The sequence below is a fragment of the Crinia signifera genome, chromosome 6 (genome assembly GCF_055691185.1).
Source record: "Crinia signifera chromosome 6, ASM5569118v1, whole genome shotgun sequence".
NCBI classification, from domain to species: Eukaryota; Metazoa; Chordata; class Amphibia; order Anura; family Myobatrachidae; genus Crinia; species Crinia signifera.
The window spans coordinates 2,923,261-2,940,970 of NC_139222.1; the positions used below are offsets into that span (position 1 = coordinate 2,923,261).

Consider the following 17,710-nt stretch of genomic DNA (forward strand, 5'->3'; position numbering starts at 1 on the left):
ATAGGATAGCTCCGGCTGTCACACGTCAGCCAGGTACCTAGGATAGCTCCGGCTGTCACACGTCAGCCAGGTACCTAGGATAGCTCCGGCTGTCACACGACAGCCAGGTATCTAGGATAGCTCCGGCTGTCACACGTCAGCCAGGTACCTAGGATAGCTCCGGCTGTCACACGTCAGCCAGGTGCCTAGGATAGCTCCGGCTGTCACACGTCAGCCAGGTGCCTAGGATAGCTCCGGCTGTCACACGTCAGCCAGGTACCTAGTATAGCTCCGGCTGTCACACGTCAGCCAGGTACCTAGGATAGCTCCGGCTGTCACACGTCAGCCAGGTACATAGGATAGCTCCGGCTGTCACACGTCAGCCAGGTACCTAGGATAGCTCCGGCTGTCACACGTCAGCCAGGTACATAGGATAGCTCCGGCTGTCACACGTCAGCCAGGTATATAGGATAGCTCCGGCTGTCACACGTCAGCCAGGTACCTAGGATAGCTCCGGCTGTCACACGTCAGCCAGGTACATAGGATAGCTCCGGCTGTCACACGTCAGCCAGGTACCTAGGATAGCTCCGGCTGTCACACGTCAGCCAGGTACATAGGATAGCTCCGGCTGTCACACGTCAGCCAGGTACATAGGATAGCTCCGGCTGTCACACGTCAGCCAGGTACCTAGGATAGCTCCGGCTGTCACACGTCAGCCAGGTGCCTAGGATAGCTCCGGCTGTCACACGTCAGCCAGGTACCTAGGATAGCTCCGGCTGTCACACGTCAGCCAGGTACCTAGGATAGCTCCGACTGTCACACGTCAGCCAGGTACCTAGGATAGCTCCGGCTGTCACACGTCAGCCAGGTACCTAGGATTGCTCCGGCTGTCACACGTCAGCCAGGTACCTAGGATTGCTCCGGCTGTCACACGTCAGCCAGGTACCTAGGATTGCTCCGGCTGTCACACGTCAGCCAGGTACCTAGGATTGCTCCGGCTGTCACACGTCAGCCAGGCACCTAGGATAGCTCCGGCTGTCACACGTCAGCCAGGCACCTAGGATAGCTCCGGCTGACACACGTCAGCCAGGTGCCTAGGATAGCTCCGGCTGTCACACGTCAGCCAGGTACCTAGGATAGCTCCGGCTGTCACGCGTCAGCCAGGCACCTAGGATAGCTCCGGCTGTCACACGTCAGCCAGGCACCTAGGATAGCTCCGGCTGTCACACGTCAGCCAGGTACCTAGGATAGCTCCGGCAGTCACGCGTCAGCCAGGCGCCTAGGATAGCTCCGGCTGTCACACGTCAGCCAGGTACCTAGGATAGCTCCGGCTGTCACACGTCAGCCAGGTACCTAGGATAGCTCCGGCAGTCACGCGTCAGCCAGGCGCCTAGGATAGCTCCGGCTGTCACACGTCAGCCAGGTACCTAGGATAGCTCCGGCTGTCACACGTCAGCCAGGTACATAGGATAGCTCCGGCTGTCACACGTCAGCCAGGTACCTAGGATAGCTCCGGCTGTCACACGTCAGCCAGGTACATAGGATAGCTCCGGCTGTCACACGTCAGCCAGGTACATAGGATAGCTCCGGCTGTCACACGTCAGCCAGGTACCTAGGATAGCTCCGGCTGTCACACGTCAGCCAGGTACATAGGATAGCTCCGGCTGTCACACGTCAGCCAGGTACCTAGGATAGCTCCGGCTGTCACACGTCAGCCAGGTACATAGGATAGCTCCGGCTGTCACACGTCAGCCAGGTACATAGGATAGCTCCGGCTGTCACACGTCAGCCAGGTACCTAGGATAGCTCCGGCTGTCACACGTCAGCCAGGTGCCTAGGATAGCTCCGGCTGTCACACGTTCAGCAGGCGGACCTAGTGCTCCGGCTGTCACACGTCAGCCAGGTACCTAGGATAGCTCCGACTGTCACACGTCAGCCAGGTACCTAGGATAGCTCCGGCTGTCACACGTCAGCCAGGTACCTAGGATTGCTCCGGCTGTCACACGTCAGCCAGGTACCTAGGATTGCTCCGGCTGTCACACGTCAGCCAGGTACCTAGGATTGCTCCGGCTGTCACACGTCAGCCAGGTACCTAGGATTGCTCCGGCTGTCACACGTCAGCCAGGCACCTAGGATAGCTCCGGCTGTCACACGTCAGCCAGGCACCTAGGATAGCTCCGGCTGACACACGTCAGCCAGGTGCCTAGGATAGCTCCGGCTGTCACACGTCAGCCAGGTACCTAGGATAGCTCCGGCTGTCACACGTCAGCCAGGTGCCTAGGATAGCTCCGGCTGTCACACGTCAGCCAGGTACCTAGGATAGCTCCGGCTGTCACACGTCAGCCAGGTACCTAGGATAGCTCCGACTGTCACACGTCAGCCAGGTACCTAGGATAGCTCCGGCTGTCACACGTTCAGCCAGGTACCTAGGATTGCTCCGGCTGTCACACGTCAGCCAGGTACCTAGGATTGCTCCGGCTGTCACACGTCAGCCAGGTACCTAGGATTGCTCCGGCTGTCACACGTCAGCCAGGTACCTAGGGATTGCTCCGGCTGTCACACGTCAGCAGGCACCTAGGATAGCTCCGGCTGTCACACGTCAGCCAGGCACCTAGGATAGCTCCGGCTGACACACGTCAGCCAGGTGCCTAGGATAGCTCCGGCTGTCACACGTCAGCCAGGTACCTAGGATAGCTCCGGCTGTCACGCGTCAGCCAGGCACCTAGGATAGCTCCGGCTGTCACACGTCAGCCAGGTGCCTAGGATAGCTCCGGCTGTCACACGTCAGCCAGGTACCTAGGATAGCTCCGGCTGTCACGCGTCAGCCAGGCACCTAGGATAGCTCCGGCTGTCACACGTCAGCCAGGTACCTAGGATAGCTCCGGCTGTCACACGTCAGCCAGGTACCTAGGATTGCTCCGGCTGTCACACGTCAGCCAGGTACCTAGGATTGCTCCGGCTGTCACACGTCAGCCAGGCACCTAGGATAGCTCCGGCTGTCACACGTCAGCCAGGCACCTAGGATAGCTCCGGCTGACACACGTCAGCCAGGTGCCTAGGATAGCTCCGGCTGTCACACGTCAGCCAGGTACCTAGGATAGCTCCGGCTGTCACGCGTCAGCCAGGCACCTAGGATAGCTCCGGCTGTCACACGTCAGCCAGGTGCCTAGGATAGCTCCGGCTGTCACACGTCAGCCAGGTACCTAGGATAGCTCCGGCTGTCACGCGTCAGCCAGGCACCTAGGATAGCTCCGGCTGTCACACGTCAGCCAGGTACCTAGGATAGCTCCGGCTGTCACACGTCAGCCAGGTACCTAGGACACCTCCGCATGGAGCAATACGCTTGGCTGCGTTACCACCTACAGGGCCTCAGTCTGACAGGGCTTCTCCTGGCAGCCGCCTGTCTCCTCCAGTCCAAATCCATTTATAGGCCAGGACATCATCATCACATGACTACCAGAACTAAAGGGGCTATTACACCATGCAGGGCAAGATATACCGACATCATGGGCATCAGGGACATAATGTTACAGGGGGCCTTTTTCTAGTTCACTCTTTCTGACAAATTCCTTCTTAGATGGACAAAACCATGTGCACTGCAGGTGGGGCAGATGTAACTTGTGCAGAGAGAATTAGATTTGGGTGAGTTATTTTGTTTCTGTGCAGGGTAAATACTGGCTGCTTTATTTTTACACTGCAATATAGATCTCACTTTGAAGTAAAACCCCCACCCAAATCTAATTCTATCTGCACATGTTACATCTGCCCCACCTGCAGTGCACATGGTTTTGTCCACCTAAGAAGGATTTTGTCAGAAAGAGAGAACTAGAATAAGGCCCATAGTTACATAGTAGGTGAGGCTGAATAAAGACTTGCTTCCATCTAGTTCATCCTATGGTTATAGTAGCTTATCCCTTGTTGTATAGTATGTTCCTATGTTATAAAGACAGATTATGTTACTTATTTATACCCATGGATGTTTTTAACCAATAAATGTTTCTCCAACCTTATTTTAAACGTATTTATAGTGTCTGCCGACACCACTTCCAGGAAGAGAGTTCCAAAGTTTGACTGTTCTGACTGTAAAGATTTTTTTTTTCTAGATGAACAAAATCTTCTTTCCTCTTATCTAAACTCGTGTCCTCGCGTCCTAGATTCCTGTCTAGCAGAAAAAAGGGTGTGCGACAGTTCCTTATATTAGCCCTTGATATACTTGTACATGTTGAGCATGTCCCCCTTTGCTTAATCTCTCCCCGTAGCTTAAATTCTCCATTCCCCTAATAAGCTTTGTTGCTCTTCTTTGGATTTTTTCCAGTTCTATGATGTCCTTTTTATAGTGCGGGGCCCAGAACTGCACTGCGTATTCGAGGTGAGGTCTCACCAATGCTTTATATAGTGGCATAATTACCCTTGAGTCCCTAGTTTCCATGCCCCTTTTAATACATGCTAGAGTTTTATTGGCCTTTTTCTGTTGCTATATTACATTGAGCACTACATCCTAGTTTATTGTCTATTTGGACTCCTAGATCCTTTTCGAGTACTGATTTACCCAATTCATCCCCACTTAGGTAATAACTAGCGCACTGGTTATGTCTCCCAAGGTGCATGACCTTGCATTTGTTCACATTGAACCTAATCTTCCACTTTTTTGCCCACTCATCCAGATTGTCAAGATCATTTTGAAGCGTGGTGACATCTTCTGATGATTTAATAACTCTGCTCAGTATTGTATCGTCCGCAAAGATGGATACATTGCTGAGTAACCCCATCCCAATATCGTTAATAAAAATGTTAAATAAAATGGGCCCTAGAACCGAACCATGAGACACTCCACTTAGTACTGGTATCATATTAGATACGGCACTGTTTACAACCATTCTTTGTTCTCTATTACACAGCCAGTTCTCTACCCATCTGCAGATATTTGCCCCTTATCCCATGTCCTCCATTTTATTAATCAATCTCTTGTGTGATACTGTGTCGAAGGCTTTAGCAAAATCTAGGAAAATCACATCTACAGCATTTCCATTATCGAGGTTTTTGCTAACCTCTTCATAGAACCCTAGTAGATTAGTTTGGCATGAACGATTTTTCACGAACCCATGTTGGTTAGTACTGAGTAGACGGTGATGATCTAAATATTCCTGGATACCATCCCTTAAAAATCCTTCAAATAGTTTACCCACAATTGATGTTAAACTAACGGGTCTGTAATTAGCGGGATCTTCCTTTTTTCCTTTTTTGAATATTGGCACTACCTCTGCTATTCTCCAATCTTTTGGTACTATACCCGACGATAGTGACTTGCTAAAGATATAATGTAGGGGGGTAGCTAGTTCATCCCTTAATTCCATTAATACCCTCGGATGAATCCCATCTGGCCCTGGTGATTTATTTGTTTTGAGTTTGCTTAGCCTCAGTATTATTTCTTTCGGCGTGAAATCCACAATGAGATCTGGCTTATTTGTCCCGTTTGTGGTAAATGTTCGTTCCACAGTCTGCTCTCCCTTAGTAAATACTGATGAGAAGAACTCATTTAACAGTTTTGCTTTTCCCTTGTCCTCAGTAACACTTTTTCCACTAGTATCAGTTAGTGGGCCTATGTTTTCCTTAATTAAACGTTTACTATTTATGTATTTAAAAAACTTCTTTGGGTTGGTTTTGCTTTCAGTGGCTATGCACTCTTCATATAATATTTTAGCTGCTTTGATTACCCCTTTACAAGTTTTGTTTGATTCTTTGTATTTTGCGAACGCCTCCTCATTCAAGTTATTTTTATAGAATTTAAAGGCTCTGGTTTTATTGTTGATAGCTGACCTTACTTCTTTGTCCAACCATGGTGGCTTTTTTTTGTTGAATTTACCTTTAGTTACATTAGGAATGTATTCAATAGTTAGTGAATCAAGCACCTTTTTTAGAGTATCCCACATTTCCTCTGCATTTTTTCCCTCCATAACCGTTTCCCACCCAATTCCTGTAAGGGCTTCCCTGAATAATTCAAGTTCGCTTTTCTGAAGTTTAGTATTTTTGCTGATCCTTTATGATGTAATTTACTGAAGTTGATTTCCAGTGAAACCATATTGTGGTCACTGTTCCCTAGGTGTTAAATTACTTCTGTGTTTGAAACTAAGTCTGTGTTATTTGTTAATACCAAATCCAATAATGCCTTATTACAAGTTGGAGCTTCTACCGTTTGTGTGATAAACTGATCTTTAAGTAAGCTTAAGAACCCATTGCTTCTTTCCGTTTTACATGTTATGTTCTTCCAATCAATATCAGTTAAATTAAAATCCCCCATAATTAATACTTTGACCCCAATCCTACTATTCTCAATAGGGGACCCATAGTATCTAGCTACCCCCCCCCCCCCCCCCCCCATCGCCTAGTTTAAAATCTCCTCCAACCCTCTAACCATCCTTCCCCCCAGCACCGCAGCCCCCTCCTTGTTCAGGTGCAATCCATCACGGCAAAAAAGATGGCGCCTGACCGAGAAGTCCGCCCAGTGTTCCATGAACACAATCCCTCCTTCCTACACCAATCCTTTAGCCACACATTTACCTCCCTGATCTCCCTCTGCCTCCCTGAGCTAGCGCGTGGCACTGGTAATAACTCAGAGAATATTACCCTAGATGTCCTCGCCTTTAATTTCATACCTAATTCCCTATACTCTGTCTTGAGGACATCCTACCTACCACTAACTTTGTCGTTGGTACCGATGTGTACCAAGACCTCCGGGTTGCTCCCAGCCCCTCCCAACAATCTGCTTACTCGGTCCGCGATGTGCCGTACCCGAGCACCCGGGAGGCAACAGACCGTGCAGCATATTTATACATATGGCAATTTGGTCAGGCCAAGCAGCAATAATCTACATTAAAATAAAGCAGAGAGTGCGGGGAGGAGACATGATGTGAGGGGGAGAGCAGGAGTATAATAGGGGCTGATGGTTCCTGATGTATGAGATACACCAGAGAGTGCGGGGAGGAGACTGGTCAGATCTCTGGGCTGGTAACACAGTGACATGGTGTGAGGGGAGAACAGGAGTATAATAGGGGCTGATGGCTCCCGATGTATGAGATACACCAGAGAGTGCGGGGAGGAGACTGGTCAGATCTCTGGGCTGGTAACACACAGTGACATGATGTGAGGGGGAGAGCAGGAGTATAATAGGGGCTGATGGCTCCTGATGTATGAGATACACCAGAGAGTGCGGGGAGGAGACTGGTCAGATCTCTGGCCTGGTAACACACAGTGACATGATGTGAGGGGGAGAGCAGGGGTATAATAGGGGCTGATGGCTCCTGATGTATGAGATACACCAGAGAGTGCGGGGAGGAGACTGGTCAGATCTCTGGGCTGGTAACACACAGTGACATGATGTGAGGGGGAGAGCAGGAGTATAATAGGGGCTGATGGCTCCTGATGTATGAGATTCACCAGAGAGTATGGGGAGGAGACTGGTCAGATCTCTGGGCTGGTAACACACAGTGACATGATGTGAGGGGGGAGAGCAGGAGTATAATAGGGGCTGATAGCACCTGATGTATGAGATGCACCAGAGAGTGTGGGGAGGAGACTGGTCAGATCTCTGGGCTGGTAACACACAGTGACATGATGTGAGGGGGAGAGCAGGAGTATAATAGGGGCTGATGGTTCCTGATGTATGAGATACACCAGAGAGTGCGGGGAGGAGACTGGTCAGATCTCTGGGCTGGTAACACAGTGACATGATGTGAGGGGGAGAACAGGAGTATAATAGGGGCTGATGGCTCCCGATGTATGAGATACACCAGAGAGTGCGGGGAGGAGACTGGTCAGATCTCTGGGCTGGTAACACACAGTGACATGATGTGAGGGGGAGAGCAGGAGTATAATAGGGGCTGATGGCTCCTGATGTATGAGATACACCAGAGATTGCGGGTAGGAGACTGGTCAGATCTCTGGGCTGGTAACACACAGTGATATGATGCAAGGGGGAGAGCAGGAGTATAATAGGGGCTGATGGCTCCCGATGTATGAGATACACCAGAGAGTGCTGGGAGGAGACTGGTCAGATCTCTGGGCTGGTAACATACAGTGACATGATGTGAGGGGGAGAGCAGGAGTATAATAGGGGCTGATAGCTCCTGATGTATGAGATACACCAGAGAGTGCGAGGAGGAGACTGGTCAGATCTCTGGGCTGGTAACACACAGTGACATGATGTGAGGGGGAGAGCAGGAGTATAATAGGGGCTGATGCACCTGATGTATGAGATACACCAGAGAGTGCGGGGAGGAGACTGGTCAGATCTCTGGGCTGGTAACACACAGTGACATGATGTGAGGGGGAGAGCAGGAGTATAATAGGGGCTGATGGCTCCTGATGTATGAGATACACCAGAGATTGCGGGTAGGAGACTGGTCAGATCTCTGGGCTGGTAACACACAGTGACATGATGTGAGGGGGAGAGCAGGAGTATAATAGGTGCTGATGGCTGCTGATTATTGTAGTAACTGAAAACGGAGATAACGTGAATCTAATCAGTAATGTGTAACTCACCTGTGCTGATATCTGTGGGGATTTCCTCCTCCTTACACTGCTGATCACACCTCACATATGTGTCTTCTTCTCCATCTGTATCTTCTGCCTTCATATCAGTCACATACGTCTCTTCTCCTCCCTCTGTATCTTCTGCCTTCATATCAGTCACATACGTCTCTTCTTCTCCCTCTGTACCTTCTACCTTCATATCAGTCACATACGTCTCTTCTTCTCCCTCTGTATCTTCTGCCTTCATATCAGTCACATACGTCTCTTCTTCTCCCTCTGTATCTTCTGCCTTCATATCAGTCACATACGTCTCTTCTTCTCCCTCTGTATCTTCTGCCTTCATATCAGTCACATACGTCTCTTCTTCTCCCTCTGTATCTTCTACCTTCATATCAGTCACACACGTCTCTTCTTCTCCCTCTGTACCTTCTGCCTTCATATCAGTCACATACGTCTCTTCTCCCTCTGTACCTTCTGCCTTCATATCAGTCACATACGTCTCTTCTTCTCCCTCTGTATCTTCTGCCTTCATATCAGTCACATACGTCTCTTCTTCTCCCTCTATGATCTCTATATTAACATCAGTAAGAAATTCAGCCTAAAAAAAATCCACAAAATAATTAAATTACATTGAATATTTATTCTATTCTGTTATTCAATGTTACTGTTTAATGTCCCATTCCCAGCGGTCACATCCCCCGGTGTTACTGTATAACGTCCCATTGCCAGCAGTCACATTTCCGGTCACATCCCCCGGTGTTACTATATAACGTCCCATTCCCAGCAGTCATCTCTCCGGTCACATCTCCCGGTGTTACTGTATAACGTCCCATTCCCAGCAGTCACCTCTCCGGTCACATTCCCCCGGTGTTACTGTATAATGTCCCATTCCCAGCAGTCACCTCTCCAGTCAGCAGCTGAATGATCTTGTTGGTGAGATCCAGGATCTTCTGGTCATTGTGCCTCTCATGTATCAGTGAGTGAGGTGGAGGCACCGTGATGGGGCTCTGGGTCCTGCTCAGTCCTCCTGACACACGGGGACGGCTGCTGGATTTCTTCTTTACTACTGTGTAATCCTGTGTATTGGGGGAAAGACCAACTATCATTACATACAATCACAGATCACCCTCACCTCCCCGGTCACATCCCTGTATTATTACTATAGATATAAGTGATGTCACTGTCACCTCCCCGGTCATATCCCTGTATTATTACTATAGATATAAGTGAAGTCACTGTCACCTCCCGGTCACATCCCTGTATTATTACTATAGATATAAGTGATGTCACCTCTGGTCACGTCCCTGTATTATTACTATAGATGTAAGTGATGTCACTGTCATCTCTCCGGTCACGTCCCTGTATTATTACTATAGATATAAGTGATGTCACTGTCATCTCCCCGGTCACGTCCCTGTATTATTACTATAGATATAAGTGATGTCACTGTCATCTCCCCGGTCACATCCCTGTATTATTACTATAGCTATAAGTGATGTCACTGTCACCTCCCCGGTCACGTCCCTGTATTATTACTATATATATAAGTGATGTCACCTCCCCGGTCACATCCCTGTATTATTACTATAGATATAAGTGATGTCACTGTCATCTCCCCGGTCACGTCCCTGTATTATTACTATAGATATAAGTGATGTCACTGTCACCTCCCCGGTCACGTCCCTGTATTATTACTATAGATATAGGTGATGTCACTGTCACCTCCCCGGTCACATCCCTGTATTATTACTATAGATATAAGTGATGTCACCGTGATCTCCCCGGTCACGTCCCTGTATTATTACTATAGATATAAGTGATGTCACTGTCACATCCCTGTAATATTACTATAGACATAAGTGATGTCACTGTCACCTTCCCGGTCACATCCCTGTATTATTACTATAGATATAAGTGATGTCACCGTCACCTCCCCGGTCACGTCCCTGTATTATTATAATAGCTATAAGTGATGTCACTGTCACCTCCCCGGTCACGTTCCTGTATTATTACTATAGATATAAGTGATTTCACTGTCACCTCCCCGGTCACGTCCCTGTATTATTAGTATAGATATAAGTGATATCACTGTCACCTCCCCGTATTATTACTATAGATATAAGTGATGTCACCTCCCCGGTCACGTCCCTGTATTATTACTATAGATAGAAGTGATGTCGCTGTCATCTCCCCGGTCACGTCCCTGTATTATTACTATAGATATAAGTGATGTCACTGTCACCTCCCTGGTCACGTCCCTGTATTATTACTATATATATAAGTGATGTCACTGTCACGTCCCTGTATTATTACTATAGATATAAGTGATGTCACTTTCAAGTCCCTGTATTATTACTATAGATATAAGTGATGTCACTGTCAGCTACCCGGTCACGTCCCTGTATTATTACTATAGATATCAGTGATGTCACTGTCACCTCCCCGGTCACATCCCTGTATTATTACTATAGATATAAGTGATGTCACTGTCACCTCCCCGGTCACGTCCCGTTATTATTACTATAGATAAAAGTGATGTCACTGTCACCTCCCCGGTCACGTCCCTGTATTATTACTATAGATATAAGTGATGTCACTGTCACCTCCCCGGTCATGTCCCTGTATTATTACTATAGATATAAGTGATGTCACTGTCACGTCCCTGTGTTATTACTATAGATATAAGTGATGTCACTGTCACGTCCCTGTATTATCACTATAGATATAAGTGATGTCACCGTCACCTCCCCGGTCAGCAGGTAGATGATCTCCAGGGTGAGACTTAGTATCCTCTCAGACATGTGACTCCCGTCCTTCTCCATCCTCAGGGAATCAGTGACACGTCTCATCCTCACGTGACGTGTAGTAAACTCTCTGGATCCTCACAGCTCAGTGGTCTAGGAGTAAGTATAATAATTATAATACACAGCACAGAGCACACATGTAACATAGTTATGAAGCACTGAGTCCTCCTCTATCCCCAATGTCACACAGCCCTGGTCACACATAAGACGCCCCAGTGACTGTCACACAATGCAGTATTGCTAATAGGTTACACCGCACAGCTCATAGCCAGGACACCAAAGGCTGCTCCACCTGTATAATAACAACATGACACCAAAGGAAGCTGCCTCTGAATAATAAAAATAACAGGACACCACAGGCTGCTTCCCCTGTATAATAATAATAATAATAGGAAAACACAGGCTGCTCCTTCTGTATAATAATAACAGGACACCACATGCTGCTCCTCCTGTACAATAATAACAGGACACCACAGGCTGCTCCCCTTGTATAATAATAACAGGATACTCCCCCTGTATAATAATAACAGGATACCACAGGATACTCCCCCTGTATAATAATAACAGGACACCACAGGCTGCTCCCCCTGTATAATAACAGGACACCACAGGCTACTCCTCCTGTACAATAATAACAGGACACCACAGGCTGCTCCTCCTGTACAATAATAACAGGACACCACAGGCAGCTCCCCTATATAATAATAACAGGACACCACATGCTGCTCCCCCTGTATTATAATAACTGGACACCACAGGCTGCTCCGCCTGTATAATAATAACAGGACACCACAGGCTGCTCCCCCTGTATAATAATAACAGGACAATACAGGCTGCTCCTCCTGTACAGACGCCATTACCTGATCCTTCCCGACGATGGAAACTCACTTCCTGCGAGTGGAACGCACTACCCGGAAGTAAGCTGGAACGCAAAGCTTGGAAGTCAGCTGGAACGCACAAGCCGGGATTAGGGTGTGATTGGCACATGCTACTTCCTGGTGTCTGGACCCTCCCCTCACACCTCCCGTCCACAGCCCCGCCCACTACATACCTGTCACCTGACTTTTACTCAGTTGAGAATGTAGGCGGCCATGGTCCTGTAATCCGGTCTGGCAGCAGCAGCTTTCAGTGACGTCACCCGTCAGCCCGCCCTCCCCTGTCACTCCCATAATGCAGCAGGAGCAGAGAGCGGCCATTGCTGTGTCTGGCAGCAGGTAATAATATCATTCTACAGGGGGAGCAGCCTGTAGTGTCTTGTTATAGTGCCGCTGGAGCAGCCTCTGGTGCTACATTATCATTGTACAGGTGGTGCAGACCCCGGTGTTACCATAGTACAGGTGGTGCAGACTCCGGTGTTACTGTGATACAGGTGGTGCAGACCCCGGTGTTACTGTAATACAGGTGGTGCAGACCACGGTGTTACTGTGATACAGGTGGTGCAGACCCCGGTGTTACTGTGATACAGGTGGTGCAGACCCCGGTGTTACTGTGATACAGGTGGTGCAGACCCCGGTGTTACTGTGATACAGGTGGTGCAGACCCCGGTGTTACTGTGATACAGGTGGGGCAGACCCCGGTGTTACTGTGATACAGGAGGTGCGGACCCCGATGTTACTGTGATACGGGTGGTGCGGACCCCGGTGTTACTGTAATACGGGTGGTGCGGACCCCGGTGTTACTGTAATACAGGTGGTGCGGACCCCGGTGTTACTGTAATACAGGTGGCGCGGACCCCGGTGTTACTGTAATACAGGTGGCGCGGACCCCAGTGTTACTGTAATACAGGTGGCGCAGACCCCAGTGTTACTGTAATACAGGTGGCGAGGACCCCGGGGGTTACTGTAATACGGGTGGCGCGGACCCTGGTGTTACTGTAATACAGGTGGCGCGGACCCCAGTGTTACTGTAATACAGGTGGCGCGGACCTCAGTGTTACTGTAATACAGGTGGTGCGGACCCCGGTGTTACTGTAATACGGGTGGTGGAGACCCCGGTGTTACTGTAATACAGGTGGTGCGGACTGCGTTGTTACTGTAATACAGGTGGTGCGGACAGCGTTGTTACTGTAATACAGGTGGTGCGGACCTCGGTGTTACTGTAGTACGGGTGGTGCGGACCCCTGTGTTACTGTAATACAGGTGGCGCGGATCCCAGTGTTACTGTAATACAGGTGGTGTGGATCCCGGTGTTACTGTAATACAGGTGGTGCGGACCCCGGTGTTACTGTAATACAGGTGGTGCGGACCCCGGTGTTACTGTAATACAGGTGGTGCGGATCCCGGTGTTACTGTAATACAGGTGGTGCGGATCCCGGTGTTACTGTAATACATGTGGTGCGGATCCCGGTGTTACTGTGATACAGGTGGTGCGGACCCCGGTGTTACTGTGATACAGGTGGTGCAGACCCCGGTGTTACTGTGATACAGGTGGTGCAGACCCCGGTGTTACTGTGATACAGGTGGTGCAGACCCCGGTGTTACTGTGATACAGGTGGTGCGGACCCCGGTGTTACTGTGATACGGGTGGTGCGGACCCCGGTGTTACTGTGATACGGGTGGTGCGGACCCCGGTGTTACTGTGATACGGGTGGTGCGGACCCCGGTGTTACTGTGATACGGGTGGCGCGGACCCCGGTGTTACTGTGATACGGGTGGCGCGGACCCCGGTGTTACTGTAATACGGGTGGCGCAGACCCCGGTGTTACTGTAATACAGGTGGTGTGGATCCCGGTGTTACTGTAATACAGGTGGTGCGGATCCCAGTGTTACTGTAATACAGGTGGTGGAGACCCCGGTGTTACTGTAATACAGGTGGTGTGGATCCCGGTGTTACTGTAATACAGGTGGTGCGGATCCAATACAGGTGGTGTGGACCCCAGTGTTACTGTAATACAGGTGGTGTGGACCCCGGTGTTACTGTAATAGAGGTGGTGCGGACCCCGGTGTTACTGTAATACAGGTAGTGCGGACCCCGGTGTTACTGTAATACAGGTGGCGCAGACCCCAGTGTTACTGTAATACAGGTGGTGTGGACCCCAGTGTTACTGTAATACAGGTGGTGCAGACCCCGGTGTTACTGTGATACAGGTGGTGCAGACCCCGGTGTTACTGTGATACAGGTGGTGCAGACCCCGGTGTTACTGTGATACAGGTGGGGCAGACCCCGGTGTTACTGTGATACAGGAGGTGTGGACCCCGATGTTACTGTGATACGGGTGGTGCGGACCCCGGTGTTACTGTAATACGGGTGGTGCGGACCCCGGTGTTACTGTAATACGGGTGGTGCGGACCCCGGTGTTACTGTAATACAGGTGGCGCGGACCCCGGTGTTACTGTAATACAGGTGGCGCGGACCCCAGTGTTACTGTAATACAGGTGGCGCAGACCCCAGTGTTACTGTAATACAGGTGGCGAGGACCCCGGGGGTTACTGTAATACGGGTATCGCAGACCCTGGTGTTACTGTAATACAGGTGGCGCGGACCCCAGTGTTACTGTAATACAGGTGGCGCGGACCTCAGTGTTACTGTAATACAGGTGGTGCGGACCCCGGTGTTACTGTAATACGGGTGGTGGAGACCCCGGTGTTACTGTAATACAGGTGGTGCGGACTGCGTTGTTACTGTAATACAGGTGGTGCGGACAGCGTTGTTACTGTAATACAGGTGGTGCGGACCTCGGTGTTACTGTAGTACGGGTGGTGCGGACCCCTGTGTTACTGTAATACAGGTGGCGCGGATCCCAGTGTTACTGTAATACAGGTGGTGTGGATCCCGGTGTTACTGTAATACAGGTGGTGCGGACCCCGGTGTTACTGTAATACAGGTGGTGCGGACCCCGGTGTTACTGTAATACAGGTGGTGCGGATCCCGGTGTTACTGTAATACAGGTGGTGCGGATCCCGGTGTTACTGTAATACATGTGGTGCGGATCCCGGTGTTACTGTGATACAGGTGGTGCGGACCCCGGTGTTACTGTGATACAGGTGGTGCAGACCCCGGTGTTACTGTGATACAGGTGGTGCAGACCCCGGTGTTACTGTGATACAGGTGGTGCAGACCCCGGTGTTACTGTGATACAGGTGGTGCGGACCCCGGTGTTACTGTGATACAGGTGGTGCGGACCCCGGTGTTACTGTGATACGGGTGGTGCGGACCCCGGTGTTACTGTGATACGGGTGGTGCGGACCCCGGTGTTACTGTGATACGGGTGGCGCGGACCCCGGTGTTACTGTGATACGGGTGGCGCGGACCCCGGTGTTACTTAATACGGGTGGCGCAGACCCCGGTGTTACTGTAATACAGGTGGTGTGGATCCCGGTGTTACTGTAATACAGGTGGTGCGGATCCCAGTGTTACTGTAATACAGGTGGTGGAGACCCCGGTGTTACTGTAATACAGGTGGTGTGGATCCCGGTGTTACTGTAATACAGGTGGTGCGGATCCAATACAGGTGGTGTGGACCCCAGTGTTACTGTAATACAGGTGGTGTGGACCCCGGTGTTACTGTAATAGAGGTGGTGCGGACCCCGGTGTTACTGTAATACAGGTAGTGCGGACCCCGGTGTTACTGTAATACAGGTGGCGCAGACCCCAGTGTTACTGTAATACAGGTGGTGTGGACCCCAGTGTTACTGTAATACAGGTGGTGTGGATCCCGGTGTTACTGTAATACAGGTGGTGTGGATCCCGGTGTTACTGTAATACAGGTGGTGCCGACCCCGGTGTTACTGTAATATAGTTGGTGCGGACCCCGGTGTTACTGTAATACAGGTGGTGCGGACCCCGGTGTTACTGTAATACGGGTGGTGGAGACCCCGGTGTTATCTGTAATACAGGTGGTGTGGATCCCGGTGTTACTGTAATACAGGTGGTGCGGACCCCGGTGTTACTGTAATACAGGTGGTGCGGATCCCGGTGTTACTGTTATACATGTGGTGCGGACCCCGGTGTTACTGTAATACAGGTGGTGCGGACCCCGGTGTTACTGTAATATAGTTGGTGCGGACCCCGGTGTTACTGTAATACAGGTGGTGAGGACCCCTGTGTTACTGTAATACAGGTGGTGCGGACCCCGGTGTTACTGTAATACAGTTGGTGCGGACCCCGGTGTTACTGTAATACAGGTGGCGAGGACCCCGGTGTTACTGTAATACAGGTGGCGCGGACCCCGGTGTTACTGTAATACAGGTGGTGCGGACCCCAGTGTTACTGTAATACAGGTGGTGCAGACCTCGGTGTTACTGTAATACAGGTGGTGCGGACCCCAGTGTTACTGTAATACAGGTGGTGTGGACCCCGGTGTTACTGTAATAGAGGTGGTGAGGACCCGGTGTTACTGTAATACAGGTGGTGCAGACCCCGGTGTTACTGTAATACAGGTGGTGCGGACCCCGGTGTTACTGTAATACAGGTGGTGCGGACTCCTGTGTTACTGTAATACAGGTGGTGCGGACCCCGGCGTTACTGTAATACAGGTGGTATTACTGTAATACAGGTGGTGCGGACCCCGGTATTACTGTAGTACAGGTGGAGCGGACCCCGGTGTTAATGTAATACAGGTGGTGCGGACCCCGGTGTTACTGTAATACAGGTAGTGCGGACCCCGGTGTTACTGTAATACAGGTGGCGCGGACCATGGTGTTACTGTAATACAGGTGGTGCGGATCCCGGTGTTACTGTAATACAGGAGGTGCGGACCCTGGTGTTACTGTAATACAGGTGGTGCAGACCCCGGTGTTACTGTAATACAGATGGAGCAGACCCCGGGGTTACTATTATTACTGTGTTGGTATAATACATGTTGCAGATGTGGGAGCAGAGGCTATGAGGTGGGTGACTGTACTCCAGCCGCCCAGACATTTGGGAGACAGAGGCATAGACAAATAGGGCTCCAGTTTGTAAGGGCTATCGGAGGGTGTATAATGGGGGAGGGGCTATTGTAGGATGTATAATGGGGGAGAGGGATATCGGAGGGTGTATAATGGGGGAGAGGGCTATTGGAGGGTGTATAATGGGGGAGAGGGCTATCGGAGGGTGTATAATGGGGGAGAGGGCTATCGGAGGGTGTATAATGGGGGAGAGGGCTATCGGAGGGTGTATAATGGGTGAGGGGGCTATTGGAGAGTGTATAATGGGGGAGAGGGCTATCGGAGGGTGTATAATGGGTGATGGGGCTATTGTAGGGTGTATAATGGGTGAGGGGGCTATTGGAGGGTGTATAATGGGTGATGGGGCTATTGGAGGGTGTATCATGGAGGAGAGGGATATCGGAGGGTGTATAATGGGTGAGGGGGCTATCGGAGGGTGTATAATGGGTGATGGGCTATCGGAGGGTGTATAATGGGTGAGGGGGCTATCGGAGGGTGTATAATGGGGGTGAGGGCTATCGGATGGTGTAT

At 50.4% G+C, this 17,710-nt stretch overlaps 2 protein-coding genes across 6 annotated transcripts in view; one reads left to right on the plus strand and one right to left on the minus strand.

The window, feature by feature from the left end:
• The window catches only part of LOC146009796 (uncharacterized), a 562,226-nt gene extending 549,912 nt beyond the window's left edge, over positions 1-12,314 (minus strand). For 2 of the 5 annotated variants that reach the window (XM_083150263.1, XM_083150261.1), the window contains exons 1-4: positions 12,173-12,313; positions 11,253-11,405; positions 9,411-9,584; positions 8,894-9,106 (exon numbers count right to left, since the gene is read on the minus strand). In XM_083150263.1, the coding sequence (XP_083006389.1) occupies positions 8,894-9,106; positions 9,411-9,584; positions 11,253-11,357 (492 nt within the window). In that variant the 5' untranslated portion in view covers positions 11,358-11,405; positions 12,173-12,313. Of the gene's footprint in view, positions 1-8,893; positions 9,107-9,410; positions 9,585-11,252; positions 11,406-12,172 lie in introns of all 5 variants that reach the window. The other 3 variants (XM_083150260.1, XM_083150259.1, XM_083150262.1) reach the window with 2 other exon arrangements.
• An 88-nt stretch (positions 12,315-12,402) lies between these two features.
• LOC146009826 (uncharacterized) overlaps positions 12,403-17,710 on the plus strand; it is a 426,905-nt gene continuing 421,597 nt past the window's right edge. The window contains exon 1 of the mRNA XM_083150344.1: positions 12,403-12,526. The gene's annotated coding sequence lies outside the window, so the exon portion shown is untranslated. The remainder of the gene's footprint in view (positions 12,527-17,710) is intronic.